Source organism: Pristiophorus japonicus, chromosome 11 (genome assembly GCF_044704955.1).
Source record: "Pristiophorus japonicus isolate sPriJap1 chromosome 11, sPriJap1.hap1, whole genome shotgun sequence".
Classification (NCBI taxonomy): domain Eukaryota; kingdom Metazoa; phylum Chordata; class Chondrichthyes; family Pristiophoridae; genus Pristiophorus; species Pristiophorus japonicus.
This window is the reverse complement of record NC_091987.1, coordinates 95,705,170-95,723,980: the sequence shown is the minus strand read 5'-3', so window position 1 is coordinate 95,723,980 and position 18,811 is coordinate 95,705,170. Positions and strand designations below refer to the sequence as shown.

Sequence of the window (18,811 nt, the reverse complement as noted above, 5' to 3'; positions counted from 1 at the left end):
TGAGCTTTGTCCACTTCTGTGTGGTGTTGCCGGTGAGCAGTCCGTGAGATACCAGCCTGTTATCGAGGTCATCCTGGAGCTGCTCACGGTAGCACTGATGTTTCAACCTAGCTGTGTTAAAGGCACTTCTGCTCGGTTTTGGACGCTTGCGCTGAAGTGGAGCAATGTACAGCTGGAGAGTGGATCTGACTAGACGGTGATCTGTCCAGCATTCTGCTCCCCGCATGGCTCTTGTGATTTTTACATCCTTGATGTCTCGCCTTCTTACAATGACATGGTCTATCATGTGCCATTGCTTTGATCTGGGGTGCATCCAAGTTGTTTTGTACATGTCGGCCTGTCTAAATAGAGTATTTGTGATAGTCAAGTTGTTCTCCGCGCACATATGCAAGAGGAGGAGGCCATTACTGTTTAATTTTCCTGTGCCGTGCTGTCCAATGACTCCCTTCCAGTGCTTGCTGTCTTTTTCAACTCGTACATTGAAATCACCCAGGATGATCAACTTGTCCCCAGCAGGTGTGGACCTGACCAGTCTGTCTAGATCTTCATAGAACCTCTCTTTCATCTCATCGGGGCTTGGAAGAGTGGGTGCATAAGCACTTATAATGGTGATGTGGCGCTTGGCATTCAGGGGGAAACGCAGTTTCATAAGTCTTTCGTTAATCCCTTCAGGCAGATTCGGAAACTGTTGCAAAAGAGAAGTCTTCACTGCTATGCCAACTCCGTGGATCCTATTCTCATTCTCTGCCTTGCCTTTCCAATAGAAGGTGTAGTCGCTACCTAGTTCACTCACGCAGCCCTCCTCTGTGAGTCTTGTCTCACTCAGAGCCGCTATATCAATGTTATAATGCTGCGGCTCTCTTGCAATAAGGGCAGTCCTTCTTTCCGGTCTTGTAGTGTCAGCTCTGTCTAAGAGTGTGCGAACGTTCCATTGTCCGAGAAGAAGTTTTCTTGTGTTATGAAGTTTTCAACTGCTGCTATATTTTCGACCGCAGAATGGGTTGAACTGCCAGCCACGGTATACTGGCCAGTTAATGGAAGGGCAGGCAATGTTTGGGCCACCTTTTCTAGGCCCCTCCCTTATAAAGGGTGAGCAGTGCTGTCCTAAAGAGGGCTGCTCAGTCGCCTGGGGTGCTGCCGGATTCCTCTGCTGTCCTGGATACAAAGTCAGATGACCACTTGCCCACAGGCCACCTACGTGCAGGTTTGAGGCTACGACTCCCAGTGATCACCTCCACCTGTCGCTTCGTCCCTCCCCCATCGCCGCAGGACTTGGTATGTTGGATGATGGTTCGCACAAACCTGTGCATAGATGCTTTTAAAGTGGGAAGGCCGGTACACAGGGGCGGTCCCACTCTCTCCTCCGCAGAAGCCGGGTTTCAGTGGCCCAAAATTTGGTACAACTGAAGACTTCGTTGGCTGCAGTGGATGGCCATGACGTCTTTCGTGCTCTGCCATGCCCTATACACTCCAAATATATCTCCGCAATGCACTGTGGAGATATATTTAATGCTAGCCATATTCACCTGAAATCCTAGGGCTAGAAATTCCGTAGCCTATTTGGAGCGCTAGCTTTTGAAAAGTAGCACTATGCGCGAATGATTCTCTCCTGCCAAGAAATTCAGCTTTAGTGCTCCAAGAGAGAAGTGAGCGCTAAATCAAGCACTAACCACTTCTCTTAGGGCACTAAAGTCCAAGAGGGAGGCGGTAGCGGCAGAATGCTGAACAATGTGGAGTGCAATGTGACCGGCATCAGAGGCTGCTTTGCTTGCTCAAAGAGAAGGGCCAATGATGGAGCACGAAAAGCTTCTCAACATTTCTGCGTTGCAAGGTAACCTGTGCGATTGCCTTTAGACCCCAAACTCTCAGAAAGTGGAGGGCTTGGACATCTTGCAGCAATGAAACTGCAAAAACTTTGAGCAGGCACTAGTCTGGTGCAAATAATAAAGGTTGGTCTACCTGAAAACCAATCCCTTTAATTAGCGCTCCCCAAGCAGCCAGCCAAGTTGACAACGCCTCCTGTTCCTGCCACTGTTCACGCCCGGCGATACAGCAGGGGTGGGAGGCAATTTCACATCCGGGGCGGTAACGGGGCACCGCACACTTTATGACACTATCTGCGAGGTGCTAGGGGCCAAAGCGGTAAGAGTTAGCACCAGCGCGAAACCGGCACTGAATTTCGCGGGCGTTGCCGCATTCGCCACGCCCGGTCGCTAATCTATCAACTCCCCATTATTGCCCCCTCCCCCAGGCCCTAATGGGATGTGCTAAGCAGCCAAATTTCTCTCCCCAATCTCTTCCAAAGTTAAGGAGTTGGAGCACTGAATGTGGCACTGTTGCAGAATCCTAAATTCTCAAAAATTCTAATATCATAATGTTAAGCCTATTTAGAATTTAATGAAGGCTCAGTGGAGTGGAGTGGTATAACTGGAGTTCAAAGCTGGCATTACTTACTTTGTTCAGTTTTGTATTTTTAATGAATGTTGACAGTTTGGAAGAATAATGTAATTATCCCCTTGGATTTCTTGTTCTAAAATATTTGTTCTCACCCAGCTTCAAGTTAAATTAGTACCTATCTCAATTATAATCCTGGCTATTTCTTGGCTTGCTGCATTAATGTCATTACATCCTCAATAAAATCCTATTATAAAAATAAAGAATATCGGCTTGTTAACTGTCGTGTTCTGCTTAAACTGTTATGTGCAGAATCAGAATTAAGCAATTATAATATCCTCTCCACTTTATCATTTCATATATTCAACAGCTCCTTGGAAAATATTAAGATCTTAAATTTTTGAAATGTTACCTGTGTTTCTGTTGTTTACTAAATATGATAATTACTCGAGAGTTGATGCCTGTTTGTCTCAAAGTGTTTTTATGTTGCATTATCAATCATCAATCATAGGCAGTCCCTCGGAATCAAGGAAGACTTGCTTCCACTCTAAAAATGAGTCCTTAGGTGGCTGAACCGGCCGATACAAGAGCCACAGTCCCTGCCACAGGTGGGACTGCTAACCCAACTGACCTAGGAATCAATGGACCAGTAAACTGGTCCCAGCGCAGCAAGTCCCCTACATGCTACATGTGCCTGTCCGCAAATACGCTGATCTCGCCTAATAACACGAGGGCAGCTCATCCTGTTGTTCCCAGTGTCAATCATAACATGCTGGGAGCACTAAGTCTGGACCTTCAGGTACCAGCAGCCAATAGAAGGCTGCCGATTGCCCTTTGAGCACTAACAATTTTTCCAATGAAGGAAGAAGAGGAAAAAATAAAGGGGGAAAAGCCAGCCAGTAACTTTGTTAATCTTTTATATAGGTTCAGTGTTCATTTCAAATGAGTGTCATGCAACTGGATTGCTACTCAGGCACTTTAGTCATGTTATGGGGATAGTACCCCATTTAAATATATTTTGGCAACCCTAAAGAGCCTTCTGCATTGTGTGTGTATGGCATAATGAATTATGGTACTTCAGCTATTAACCTTTAGCTATAAGCTGCTGATTATGTGAAGAATGCTTCGGTACAAGATATGTCCACCCCCCCTACCACCTAATGCTACATTCCAGGAACTGTAACTGGTCCCAGCGCAGCAAGTCCCTACGGGACTTACACCCCGTCTGTTTGTGTTTCTATACCTTCTGTATGTATAGCAACTTCTTCCTGGTGATCTGACGGCTCTCAACCTTCTCTAGGATCATAATGGCAACCTGTTGTGTTGACTGCAAAGGAGTGGATACATTTGTGCTGCTACAAAGAAAATAATTGGCTTAATTTACCTTGCACTGCACATAAACTCAGGAAAATATTACAGTAACACTTTGCAAAATCTTCACCAAACATGATTGTACTTAATTTATGAAAAGCAAATAATAATAGTCCAAAGGCTTGAAAAGAGCTGCGTATATATTACTGCAATGTATATTACACAATAATTGATGATAATAGCCAAGCAACAAATAGGGCTTGATAAAACAGTGCAACGCCGATCAGAGTCAGAGAAGCTCTCAGGAATTAGGGCCATCCCTCATCTGCCCATATTGATATTTTTAACCTAGCTGTACATTACAGATCCTTTTGCACGTTCAATAGCTGTAGTGTTAAGTGTGATTCTATTCACTTTTCTAGCAATCATTTTGCTTATTCTGTTGATGTGTTTCAATGATAAACATTCCTTAAATATTGCTTGGCACGATCTTTAACAGCTATTGAAGAAAATGTTGGCTACTGCAGCATCTCTTGTCTTAAAGCCATCTTCCACAGCTTCCGGCTTGTACAGAATGGGGGTAAAAGGTAATTTACGCAGTTCGACTGATTTCCTTCCAGCAATTGAAGTGTAAGATTGTAAAAAATACATTTGACTGCTGATTTTATATCTTAATTTTCTATTTGTGCACATCAGATTTTTGCATATGCCATTTGGTAGATAATACTTCCAGGGCTGTATTTTCGTTCTTCTGCCACCCCTGTTAGCACCCTGGAGGGGCGACAATGGTGGTGGTAAACACTTCTGGGCGGCTGGCCAGCTTCCAGCACCCCGCCGGGATATTCGGTGCCGGTTTCGACGGTGCACAGAGCATTACTGCCTGGAAGAGGCGAGCTGGTTGTGACATCGGTTCGATTTTTGGCTGCCATCCGATCCGTAGCGCTCCATAGAGTACCCTACTGGGACCACCTGTAAAAGCGGGCGGTCCGAGCTGTAACGGCTGCAGTGAGGTCAGTATTATCGACCTCAGGTAAGTGTGATTGTTTTTTTTTTGCGGTTTATGCTGTGGTGGCGTGAGTTATTTATTGGGAATGTTTTTGGTGTTTTTTCAGGTTTTTCTTTTTCCCCCCAGGCCTGTCTTAGAGCGCTTCGAGGCAGGCCGATTTTCACATGTTGAGTCGGCCTAGCCCCCTGAGAGAAGTGTGTAACGCCACCCTTAGCGTTCCGCCCCACACTCAGGAGCCAGTTGATGAATTTTGCTGACGAAGGCGCAAACTTTTCTGCGCCGCCACCATTACCGCCCCGAAATGAGCAGAACCGAAAATCCAGCCCATGATTTGTTAATTCATTAAAAAAAAAGGTAGGTTTTGACTGCAAGTATATTCCTTGAAACCACCTTTAGCAGTATCTGCACTTTGTAGAATAACACAAGATGACATGCAATGGGGATAATGTGATATTTAAACGTCAACAGGTGTCTCAGCTCCTCAAACAAGGTATTATCATCAAATCTCATCGAGTGAAAAGAAAAGTGGCATTTCTATACAAAAGAAATAGACCGAAAGGATCAATATTTACATTGCTGCCTTTAGGCAATTAGATATATTCAAAGTGTTCAATGATAATTTCCTATGACCATAACAATATTTTTAGCAGAAAGATTGTATTCACTATAAGTTCATGGTACACTGAAACCATTCTCTGGTCCTTTATCTTTGTTTTTATTCAGACTATGAATAAAATGTATACCAATAAACCTAAAGAATCTGATCTGGTCAAAGGTGGAATACATCTCAGTTTTAGAATGGTTATGCTGAATGACTAACCTGACCCAAAATCGAGATGTTTTGATTCGCAGGGTTTTGCAAATTTTAAATTTACTATAAACTGGACGAATTAATAAATTGTTCAGTGCTTTCCCTGAAGCTGAGGTCTGGCCAAAAGATTTCACCCTGTTAAAAGTAATATTCATTTGTGACTTCACTTAACACATTTTACATAATCAATTTCCTTCATAGAAGGAACTTGTAACTAAATAGAGATCAATAGAAATAAAAATAAAAAGAACTTTGTAGTTATAATAAACGTTATGTTGTGACATGTTCACCATAGCAAATTGCCAGTGTATCTACACTGATGACTTTGATATCCTTAGTTATCAGTAATAGTGGTTTAGATTCCTTATGACAGGCAGTTCTGAACCTCCATTCATCCAGATTTCCTGTATTATTCTGTCTCGACGTTCTATCCGCTCAGCTATTTCTGCTGCTTCTGCACTGTTGGATTCTGTAGTCCCATAAAGTTTTGTTAATCCTTCAAAAGTAAAGTCTGAGGAACTTTCTTCATCATCTTCGCTACTTTCATCTTCATCATCATTGTTGTTGCCCTCAATGTGACCCTCATCCTGACAACAGTCCACTTTCCTATCAACAGAGTTCCTGTTGTAAATTTTTTGTAGGTCTGGTGTGCAGTACACTCGAATCACTATTGCACACAATGTGAAGATCAAGCCGATGCAGACACTGGATACAAACAACAAACCAACCATTTCTGGGTTACCTGCAACAACACAAAAACAGTGTGCTATCACATGACACAAGCATCATTGACATAACTCAATCTATTGATATATAAAACAAAATTGCTCTTAAATGATCTGGAAAATGTAGTTCAATATGATGAAATGGTTCCAAATATAAGAACATAAGAAATAGGAGCAGGAGTAGGCCATACGGCCCCTCGGGCTTGCTCCACCATTCAATAAGATCATGGCTGATCTGATCATGGACTCAGCTCTACTTCGCTGCCCGCTCCCCATAACCCCTTATCGCTCAAGAAACTGTCTATTTCTGTTTTAAATTTATTCAATGCCCCAGCTTCCACAGCTCTCCATGGCAGCAAATTCCACAGATTTACAACCCTCTGAGAGAAGAAATTCCTCCTTTGTTTTAAATGGGCGGCTCCTTATTCTAAGATCATGTCCTCTAGTTCTGGTCTCCCTCATGAGTGGTAAACATCCTCTCTGCATCCACCTTGTCAAGCCCCCTCATAATCTTATATGTTTCGATAAGATCACCTCTTACCAAAATATAATTTATGAAAAGCTGTGCATTTAATTCAGAAGCTTATACAGTGAGGGTTGGCATGCTAGCCTACCATGGGAGGCATCGTACTGAGGTACCGCGTTTAGTTCTCGGCACTGCACCTCAAGAAGGCTATAATAGCCTTGGCGGGATGGGGGGGGGGGGGCGGAAGGGGGAGGCAACGCAGGTTCGCCAGACTGATACCAGGATTAAAAGGATTAAATTATGAGGACAGAGTACTTAGATTAGCCTTGTATTCACTTAAGTATAGAAGATTAAAGGGTGATTTAATTGAGGTGTTTAAAAAATTTGATAGGATAGATAGAGAGAAACCATTTTCTCCAGTGGGGGGAGTACAGAACAAAGGGGCATAACTTTAAAATGAGAGTTCAGCCATTCAGGGGTGATGTGAGGAAGTAGTTCTTCACACAAAGGCAGTGGAAATTTGGAACACTGCCCCCCAAAAAGCTGTTGAGGATAGATCAGTTGAAAATGTCAAAACTATGATTGATAGATTTTGCTAGGTAACGGTATTAAGGGATCTGGAACCAACGTGGATAAATAAAAGTAAATAAAGAGAAACTGGCAGGAAGGAACTAGTAATTAATCGCCTAAGTATCCTTTCCACTGGCAGGAAGATCAGTAACCAGAGGCACAGATTTAAGGTAATTGGCAAAAGAACCAGAGAGAATATGAGGAGAATTTTTTTTATGCAGCGCATTGTTATAATCTGAAATGCATTGCATGAAAGGGGAGGTGGAAGCAGATTCAATAGTAATTTTCAAAAGGAAATTGGATATATATTTGAAAAGGAAAAAATTGCAGAGCCATTGGGGAAGAATCAGGGAAGTGGGACTAATTGAATAGCTCTTTCAAAGAGCTGGCACAGGCACGATGGGCCGAATGGACTCCTTCTGCTGTATGATTCTATGATTCAGTTAAGATACAGGTCAGCCATGATTTTATTGAATGACGAGGAACAGGCTCGAGGGGCTGAATGGCCTACATCTGTTCCTATGTTTCTATACATCACAACCAAGCCTGTTATTGCCCTTAGACAATGTCAACACATGCACTTTCCAGTAGTGGATAATAATAATGATCAGGGGCAGGAACTCTTAGCCCAGGGACACTGAGACCAGAATCATATATGAACATATGATTCCATAGCTAAAATAAAATCCATTGTAATGAGGAACAAATTAACGCATCATAAACAGCCTTCTTGAAGATCATCATGGGATATGGGTGTTTCAGGAAACAATCAACATGAGATATTATTCTTTCTTAAGAAACAATGGTTCAGAACTTGCTGGAACAGGGCATCTCATGACGTACATTGTCAGTTAGACTTTTTCCTACAACGTTCAGCTCGAGTTTCTTTGCGCCCTAACTTACTGAATGTATGAGCCGATGATGAGGGCATCTGGGAACTTAGTTAACGAAAGGGCGACAGTCTATCTTCTTAAGCAATGAGATTTAAGGGTTGAGAAATAAATAGAGGAACAAATGAGAAGGAGGGTGAATTAGAGTGGGAGAATTAGAGTTAAATCAGATACAGAAAGATACATAAAAAAAGAGGAAAGATTGGATTAAGAGAGAGAAAAATATATAGAAAGGAAATGAAAAAAAATGTTTTAATTTGACATAGTTAAAATCTCCAACAACAATTCACTACCTGAAGGAATGAAACTCCACAGTTTAAAGTGTTCACTTTCTGGGCTACAGAGGTTGATTAACAGCCATTAACAATTATCACATTGATAAAAAGGGTAATTTTGCTATTAATTACTAGACTTAACTTTCATTAGTGAGTTTAATGGGTAATTAATGTGCAAATCCAGCAAGTTCTTAAAAATAACGAAGTGACAATGGTACTGTGCCTTTTCTGTTGAGTCCCCGACCCCAGTCCTTCCACCCGGTCGAGTCCCTGCCCCCGATGCCTCCCGCACAAACCGGAAGTGCAGAGAGGCGACCGAACTTCCCACTGAGCCGCCGAGCCCTGAGCCCCCCACTGGGCCGCTGAGCGCTGAGTCGGGGGGGGGGGAGCAGTGGGCAGAGAGAGCTGGCGGGTGACGGAGGGACGGGGGGAGGGGGAGAAGAGAAAAAGAGCCTGGTTGAGGGGGGGGGGGGGGAAGAGAGAGACTGGTTGGGGGGTGGGGGGGTGGAGAGAGAGTGAGCCTGGTTGGGGGGGGGGGAAGAGAGAGAGAGCCTGGTTGGGGGGAGAGAGCCTGGTTAGGGGGGGCGGGAGAGAGAGAAAGCCTAGTTGGTTGGGGGGGGGGGAAGAGAGAGATTCTGGTTGCAGGTGGGAGAGAGGGTGGAGAGAGAGCCTGTTTGGGGGCTGAGAGAGAGCTTAGTTGGGGGTGGTGGAGGGGGAGTTGGGGGTGGTGGAGGGGGAGACAGTCTGGTTGGGGGTGGGGTGAGAGAGAGCCCGGTGGGTGGAGGGGGATGGGGGAGAAAGAGAGCTTGGTTGGTGGGAGAGGGGGGAGAGAGATTCTGGTTGCAGGTGGGGGAGGGGGAGAGAGAGAGAGCCTGGTTGGGGGGCGGGGGCGCGGAGAGAGAGAGCCTGGTTTGGGGTGGGGGATGTCATGTATGTAACCTTCATGTAACTGTAACCTTCATGTAACAACACTGCATAATATATACACCTAAGAAATGCACACCTTGACCACAGGGGGTTAACTTGTGGGAGACACTCCTAGCCTGGTCTTTCAGGTATAAAAGGGGAAGCTCCACCTACCTTCATCACTTCTAGGTCCAGTGAATAAAGGTTAAGTCACAGAGTGACTTTGTCTGCAGAATGTGCCTCGTGTGAATTTATAGTAGTGTGTAAGGACACAACAGGTTGCAAGTGGGAGAGAGGGTGGAGAGCGAGCCTGTTTGGGGGCTGAGAGAGAGAGAGCCTGGTTGGGGGTGGTGGAGGGGGAGACAGTCTGGTTGGGGGTGGGGGGGTGGTTGTGAGAGAGAGAGCCTGCTTGGTCGAGGGGGAGGGGGGAGAAAGAGAGCTTGGTTGGTGGGGGAGGAGGGGGTAGAGATTCTGGTTGCAGATGGGGGAGGGGGGAAAAGAGAGAGAGCCTGGTTGAGGGTGGTGGAGGGGGAGAGAGAGAGAGCCTGGTGGGGGCGGGGAGAAAGAGAGCCTGGTTTGGGGGGGGGGGGGGGTTGGGGGGAGAGAGAGAGAGCCTGGTTGAGGGTGGTGGAGGGGGAGAGAGAGAGCCTGTTTGGGGGGGGGGGGAGAGAGAGAGGGAGCCTGGTTGTGGGTAGTGGAGGGGGAGAGAGAGCCTATTTGGGGGGGGCGCAGAGAGAGAGCCTGGTTTGGGCGGGGGGGGGTGGCGGGAGAGAGAGAGCCTATTTGGGGGGGGGCTCAATGAGAGAGCCTGGTTGGGGGTTCGGGGGGGGGGAGAGAAAAAGCCTGTTTGGGGGGGAGAGAGATGGTGGGGGGGGGCGGGTGAGAGGGAACTTAGGGATATTAATCACGTTCTTCCAACCCCCTTTACACCCACACCCGACATTGTGGGAGTCGATGAAATCCAGAAGTCATGACACTGATACTTCATATCCAATAAACCTGTTAACAATATAAAAGCAAAATACTGTGGATGCTGGAATTTGAAATAAAAACAGAGAATGCTGGAAATCTCAACTAGTCAGGCAGCATCTGTGGAGAGAAAAACAGAGTTAACATTTTGGGTTGACGACCCTTCGTCAGGACTGCCGAATGTTTGAAAGTGCACGTTCTTAAACACTGAAAGGGGGAAGGGAAGAAAGAACAAAAGGGAAGGTCTGTGATAGGGTGGAAGGCAGGAGAGATTAGAGAGACAAAAGGAATGATGGGCCGAATTGAAATGGTAATGACAGAAGTTAGAAAATGACAGCTTAACTTTATTCTAACTTCTGTCATTACCATTTCAATAAATAATCTCCGAACTTGTTTTAGTTGTAAATTTTATTTTTGATCAATTCTATCAGATCATCAAGGATCACCCTCATTGAATCACCGTGAAGTACAGCATTACCTCAATATCAATTAAAATATACTAAAATACTGTATACCTACTTTTGATGTAAGCAAATATAGCCAGAGTGCTGATAACAATTTTGCCTTCTTTCATTGATAACCTGGATTCTCGAGGGCCCAAGGACCTATTGACTAAGTATGCAAAAAGATTAAAAAAATTAACTACTAGCTGTAAAAGAAAAGCTTGCAGCTTAAAGTGCTTTACATGCAAAGAATTATTTTAAAGTGCTGTGACTGTCATTATGTCGACAAACACAGGACATAGCAAGATTTCACAAACAGCAATGAGATAAATTACCAGTTAATCTGATTTTTTTTAGTGGTGTTGCTTGAGGAAGCAACTTTAGGCTGGATACTGGTAAAACTACTGACTCCTCTTCGAATAATGTCACAGGATCTTTCGTGTCCATCAATACCACAGAGACGAGGTCATTGTAAGAAGGCAAAGAAGAGATTGACCTTTAGACACTTCTGGCATACAGAATGTGCAAAAGCTTCATTAGAGATTGAAAATCCATATCAATGAAGGTATGTAGTCCTCAATTTCTTACTTTTCAAGCAGATTCCCACCCAGCGCTATGTCTGCCCATGATAGGTCAATCTGCTTCTCGCACAGTGGGAAGGGAGCTCAAAGTTAGATTGTACCTTTCATTTTCCTGCCATTCTATTTAAGGATCCAGGGATTGGTTTCAGTGCTGCCCTCTTACTGGATCTAATAGAAGAGGACAAAGAGGACCAAACAAGGGATGGTCAAGGCTAAAAATTCTATGATGTTTTGTGAAAACATAGAGGTCCGATATGAATTCTATATCTACGATTCCTCATGTAACAAGGAATTGCCAATCTCAATTCATTATCATCAGCAGTGCCTCGGAGTTGAGGAAGACTTGCTTCCACTCTAAAAGTGAGTTCTCAGGTGACTGAGGAGTCCAATGCAGGACCTACAGTGTCTGTCACAGGTGGGGCAGACAGTGGTTGAAGGAAAGGGTGGGTGGGGAGCCTGGGCTGACGCACACTCCTTCCGCAGTCTACGCTTGGTTTCTGCTTGTTCACGGCGATGGGACTCGAGATGCTCAGCACCCTCCCGGATGCTCTTACTCCATTTTGGGCAGTCGTGGGCCAGGGATTCCCAGGAGTCGGTGGGGATGTTGCACTTTATCAAGGAGACTTTCAGGGTGTCCTTGAAGCATTTCCTCTGCCCACCTGGGGCTCGCTTGCCGTGTCAAAGCTCCGTGTAGAGCGCTTGCTTTGGGAGTCTCATGTCGGGCATGCAGACGATTTGGCCCGCCCAACCGAGCTGATCAATTGTGGTCAATGCTTCGATGCTGGGGATGTTGACCTGAGTGAGAACACTGGCGTTGGTGCATCTATCCTGCCAATGGAGTTGCAGGAACTTGCGGAGGCAGTGCTGATGGTACATATCCAGCATTTTGAGGTGTCTGCTGTATATAGTCCATGTCTCTGAGCCATGTAGGAGGGCCAACTAGAGAGTTGTTGTTCAAGAATGCAATATTTCCTTTGGCAGAGTGAGGAAAAATAAATAGAAGTTCAGTGGACTCATTGGCAGAGAGATCAGATTGCACCAGACTTGCTACTACCCTAGAAACTATGCCTAAAGTCTAAGGCAGAGCAACCGAGCAATGTCAGAGGAGAACTACTTTCACAAATTCAACAGGAAGGCTGTTACAGAGCTCGGACATCTGAAATAAGGATATCTGTAGCCAACCTGCATGCATGATCAATGACAGTCAAGTTAATTACTGTCCCCCAATTCTATGCTTCTAGATTCTTATAAGCTAATTTTCTGTACACAGATATATCAAGCAGGTTATGACGAAGGGTCATCGATCTGAAACGTTAACTCTGTTTTTTTCACTCCACAGATGCTGCCTGACCTGCTGAGATTTCCCGCATTTTCTGTTTTTATTTCAGATTGCAGCCTCGGCGGTATTTTGCTTTGGTATCAAGCAGGTGACTGCTGCACCATTCTCTGCCCAACAAACATTAGAATTTCTACCTTGATGTACTGAAATGTCTTCTTCTGTGTATGCGTTTATTGCTTATTGGTTAGATGTGTCCAAATGATGCATCAAAGAATGTTCTAAATTACAGTGTTATCAGTCATTGAGCTGTTATGGAAGTGGCAACAGATTGTAAACCTACCATTTTCATTATAAACCCATGAAGGTGTGAGACCAGAGAAACTTGGATCAACTTCCTGTAACAACATTTTGGAAACTGAAAAAGATTTTAAAAATAAGCTTCAGTTAAATTAAAAACCGGAGGTTGCAGCCTTTGTCCCTTAATGCAGCTTATGAACCATACACTATTCTCACACCACATCGTAGCATAGATTTTCTTCTATTGGTATATTTTAGACCCAAACAGCTTTTGGTGGATGTCAAGATTTTTTTTGTTGCATTAGTTGTTCTCTCAGGTTCTGCATTACTGGTCATTCCCATAAGCGGACCTCATATCCCATATGAACCTGAGTGCATTTTTTACTTTCCAACATCTAGTTAAGCAATAGCATGACCTGGGGATTGCAACACAGAACCCTTACTCCATATATCAGCTGCTGAGAATTTGCACCTGCATTTTACTCTTGTAAGAGAACTGAAACGCATTCCACCAACTAGTTTATTTTACATAAAATGAATGAACAATATACAGTTTTCACAGTCTAAATGTAGTCGCGCTTTCAAAGCCAGCAGGTTCAACCCTTTTAAAAATGTAACTGACTGCTAGTGTCCTCTAATCCATCTCAGCCCATCTACTGCTGAAACCTTCATCCGTGCTTTTGTCACCTCCAGACTTAACTATTCCAATGCTGTCCTGGCCAGCTTCCCACCTTCTATCCTCCATGAACCTCAGCTTATCCTACACTCTACTCCCCATATTCTAATCCATACTAAGTCCCACTCACCCATGACCCCTCTCCTCATGGTCCCCCAACACTTCCAATTTAAAATTCTCATCCCATGTTTAAAACCTTTCATGGCATCACCCCTCCCAATCTCTGTAACCTCCTCCAACCCTGAAAACCCTCTCTTCGAACTCTCTGTTCCTTTAACTATATCCTCTTAATTATGACGGACGGGAGGATGAAGCCCTGCAGAAATTCACGTCCGTGGTCTTTTAATTTGTACCATGTACTTAAAAAATACATAAAAACATACATATATTAATATATATTGCAACATGAAAAATCAAAATAGTTCCCTTTCTAGAAAATGTTAAACATTTGAAAGGGATAAAGTATTTTTATTGGTTGAGGGGGAAAAACATCAAAATAGTTGTGCACCGTTTTCATAATGGTGAAGTCAAAGCCAAATGATGCAAGGATTTTGATGAGATTGCAATGTGTTTGTACACAAATGATAGAGGTTTGTCATCTCTTTTTTATGAAACACTATCCCTTTAAGGATATTACTAGTGTGATGCATGTTTATATCCTGGTGGTTAAAAAAATATATACTGCATGTACCTACTGGAACCGCCCATCAAAACGACCACCCTTGATGCCATGGAATTTAAAAAATTCCACTCTTTGTATCTTGTTGAGTGATGCATGGGATACAAAAACTCCATGTAATCACTGGTTTCAATCTCTGAATTAACTACTATTTGCAGAAACTAGATCAACAGCCCTATTTAATTCATTTCAATTTGACAAGCCCATCAGTGTCTAAATCATGTGGAGACACACTATTTCAATTTTTAATGCAGCAATCTGTCACCACATCTTACCACAGCACTGTTGCCGTCTACATGCATGAGAGAACATAATTTGCGTCACTTTATGCTGACATAAGTGTGTTAAATGATGCTCATCCTTCATAGGTATGAACTTATTTAACAACTTGATATAACAACGCTTAATGACCATAACAAAGCTAACCATCCAATGAAGGATAATTCACTTGTTGTTTGTTTTCTTAAAAAAAGAGCTGCCCTGCTACAGTTGAGTTGCTTGCTGTAGAAATGGCAATACAACAATTTTAGCAATGCAAATTATTTAAAATCTTAAGTGTAACAAATGTATTGTTTCTCAGAATTCAAAAAGAATCAATGCTGCAACATGTTTTGCACTGTTCTGTTAATTTACGTCAAATTTCAAGAGCTATAAGATCTTTAAACCTACGTTGTAGCCAAACAGTGGTCAGCTTCCTAACACTACTGGCAAAGTTACGGGAAAAAAATCCTGCATGTGAACATAAGAATTATGAACAGGAGTAGGCCATCTCGTCCCTCGAGCCTGCTCCGCCATACAAAACTACACTTCCAACTACACTTTCATTTTAATAAAATCAACTCATTAAATAAGACATATATTGTACATTATAATATATAACTAACAGATTGCCCATGGCATTGCTTTCTATGAATTGGAGGTTATCTTGTTGCAAATGCATTTGAAGGTTCTGGAAACAGTTCTGTGACAGATATGTTCAGACAAATTGAAGCAATTTTTTATAGGTTCCTGGAAAACACAAAAAAGTATGTATCTATACATCTTTTTTCCAGTGTCTTTGAAATATAGGTGCGTGACAGGAGTGAAGTCTTCAACAGCAGTTTTACAAGGAATAATATTTTGCTTTTAGAATAACAAAGCACAAAAGGATGGAAGAATAGTGAAAAACATGAACATCATTAGTGAGGAGATGAAATTAGTGGATGAGTTAATATATCTGAGAAGTTGTACACCTAAAGAAGGTGAGTGTGGGAAAGAGATAAAGAAGTGCACTGTTCCAGCTATAAGCATTTTTAACAGAATATGAAAAATGTTCTGGTGGAAATTTTGATAAAATCAGAAATTCTCAAAGGTTCATCAAAGTATGATATTTCTGTTATTTTGTTCCACATTCCCATTGGATATTTCTATGCTGACTTGAATAAAAAAAACAAATAAAAGCTGGCAAAAACTCAGCAATATATAACAAAAAAAATCATACAACAAATACAGCGGGTGAATTTCCTTACCGTTTTCAGCACATTATCAGTGTCGAAACAGAGTGGGAAATTATTTTAGTGAGCCAAGAGTGTTTATCTAGTTCACCATCCATAAAGAGAGGCAAATTCACATGGTAGATTCTAGTAACTAGTGTATGGAGTACAGGTTCTCTGTTACGATCGCTTGGTCATGCTATCATACATCTAGATATTTGGTACAAAAGGGGTTGTAGAGTAGATGAGATCAGTTTATTGGAATGACCAGTGACACTAGTGCTGAGAAAATACCTTACATAAAAACTCAAAAATGTGAGTGTATATTTGTAGAGCTGATCTCAAAAAGGTGTTACCATATATGGCTTTATATTATAAATGTTGGTCCTTACAGTATCTTCTTCCCAAGATCAAAGATTATTAATATATAGCCTTGGTCTAATCTGATTTGTAAAAACTATTTAAAAACGGTGCCTTAATTAAAAGCTTATTCTACATCTATTACAATACGGATAAACTTTCTGGTGTTGACAGACTAAGTTAGTATTTTATTTTCTATTCACTCCATGGGTACAGTAGGATCAGGCAATTAATCCCAATGAGTGTCTACGGACCTGGGAAGGCATCGCAAAAGCTGGTTTTCAGCGCACAATGCGCACGCGCTGGAGCTTGTCAGATCTTCCGTATCTCGGGAGCGAAGACACTTGCAAGGGCAAGATTGCGGGATTTACACATATCTTGCCCAGCAAATATCCTCAGAACGCTTGCACCTGATAAAAGCAGGCGCATAGCCTACTTTTACAGGCGTAAGAGTTTTAAAATAAACAAAAATATGTTAAAATAAAATTATAAAAACACATTTTATTGTTAAAACCCTTCCCACTATGGTAAGTTTATTTTAAACCATAATTAAAAAATCTTTTTTAAAAAATCAGAAAAATATATATTTTTTAAAAATACACAAATAATTTTAATTTAAATTAATAAAAATATGTTGTGTATTTTTTTCTATCTTTTATTATTGGTTTTGTGTGTTTTGGGGAGGGGTTTCTCATTCATAATAATGGGAACTCCAACTTACGGAGTTCCCATTATTATGAATGAGAACATACTTTACCTGATTGGCTGCCCAGAGTCATGTGACTGCAGCTCCAGCCCTGCGCACGTCCTGACATGCATGCGCTGCGACGCGCAGTCAGAGGAGACCTCAAGACTGGAAACTCGCGTGGGCGCAGCAGGATAAGGTATGTGCACATTTTAAAAAAGTTTTTTACCTGATCGCCCGCCGGAAGCAGCCGACCGGGATTTCTGGGCTAATGTTTCGGAGGTAACAACTAAATACTTGAACAGACAATTTGCTATTTGCAGACAAATTGAAACATCTGCATGTTAACCATATAGCACAACCTTTGTCAATAGGAACCATTGCCTTCATACATATATTGGATACACGACATGAACAATTCCTTGTACAGTGCATACTTACTAGTAACACACATGTAAACACATAACTACAAAAGGAAAAGAAAAATGTCTCTTGCTGAAAAATGCAGCTGATGAGATTGAGAACTGACTGGCGCAAAGCCAAATCCTGTCACTCAAAGCCTTTGAAATGATCTTTTTCTAAATCACAAATTAACATGGGCAATCAACTGAAGAGAACATTGATGTAAGGGTAAATATTTACATGCAATATATGTGTCCCATGTACTTGGGATTTAGCTCTGGCCGCGAGGATCTAGGTTCACCTGAAAATTGGAACAGGCGGCCAACAAGCAGTAACTCGACGCTTCAGTGTCCTGTGCGATTGTTGTCCCACTATCAACCTGTCTTTAAGTGCAAACGGGCTGGCAGAGAACATAAGAACATAAGAAATAGGAGCAGTAGGCGGCCATTTGGCCACTCGAGCCTGCTCCGCCATTCAATAAGATCATGGCTGATCTGATCTTGGCCTCAACTCCACTTCCCTGCCCGCTCCCGATAACCCTGGACTCCCTTGTCATTCAAAATGATATTCACCCACTATGTACTACTTCTGAACAAATTGGGAGCATATTCTCATTCTGATACACAACAGTGTTATTGCCCATGTCCCTTGTGAGTAAATTCCAGTGGCATGGAAACTTACTTACTATATAAATCTATCTTTCATTTGAACCACATTGTATAATCAGTCTACATCTAGTATCTCGTTCGGGGCCCAGCAGAGCCGAGGGCCCAGGGGCAGACTGCGATATGTGTGCACATTAGGCCCATGCAGCAGAGCTGGTCTCCAGTCGTCTTGGTTAATCCTTGCCACTGGACCAAGATCTAGCTCTGTCAAGTCTGTGTAGTGGCTGGTGTGCAACGGCCACCACATGTTAAAAAAATCCCCGCACAGGCATCTTCCACCCTTCAAGATATAGTTCGGGATCTGGAATATTAGGTTCTTCATTGAAACACCTGTGAATTCATCTCTTTTTGGTGTGGAAGCAAATCATCCTCGTTTCGAAGGATTACCTATGATGATGAGTATCTAGGATCTCATATTTATCTCAGTATAGAGAAAAATGAATTATAGTTTTGCAGCAAAGAAAGTCATACATCTTTGCTCACAATAATGACAACACAAACTGGGATTGATAGAAAGTATTAACAAGCAGATATGAACACTTTAATAGTATATGGAAAAGATATGGGCTGCAATTTGATCAAAAACTGCCACCAATGGTTTACCGCCAAAAAAAACCGCTATGATTCTACTGTTAAGAACGGCGGAAAATTAATCAGAAAATGGGGGAAAAAATCCGCCCGGCGGGAAAAATCGGCGTTGTATGTGGATTCTCAGTGGAAAACGCGATCCTCGTCAAACTTAGTCTGAGGCTACGAGTTGGGCCTAGGGAGGGGGGACAACACAAAAAATATTTTTGCAAAAAACAAAAACAAAAATCGGAAAACATTCACAAGACCCTTTTCCAGTGAATCGCTGCAAAATATATATTTTTTAAACTTTAACTTAACTTTTTTTGCAGGGTTTCATTCCTACCGCCGATCGAAGGGCTGCTCCCACTGCTTTCTCCTG

At 42.6% G+C, this 18,811-nt stretch overlaps 1 protein-coding gene across 6 annotated transcripts in view; it reads right to left on the bottom strand.

Annotated features, from left to right (window-relative positions):
• Window positions 1-3,886: 3,886 nt before the first annotated feature.
• eva1c (eva-1 homolog C (C. elegans)) overlaps window positions 3,887-18,811 on the bottom strand; it is a 169,873-nt gene continuing 154,948 nt past the window's right edge. For 3 of the 6 annotated variants that reach the window (XM_070893746.1, XM_070893744.1, XM_070893745.1), the window contains exons 7-9: window positions 12,967-13,041; window positions 10,843-10,935; window positions 3,887-6,264 (exon numbers count right to left, since the gene is read on the bottom strand). In XM_070893746.1, coding sequence (XP_070749847.1) covers window positions 5,864-6,264; window positions 10,843-10,935; window positions 12,967-13,041 — 569 coding nt within the window. In that variant the 3' untranslated portion in view covers window positions 3,887-5,863. The remainder of the gene's footprint in view (window positions 6,265-10,842; window positions 10,936-12,966; window positions 13,042-18,811) is intronic. The other 3 variants (XM_070893747.1, XM_070893749.1, XM_070893748.1) reach the window with 2 other exon arrangements.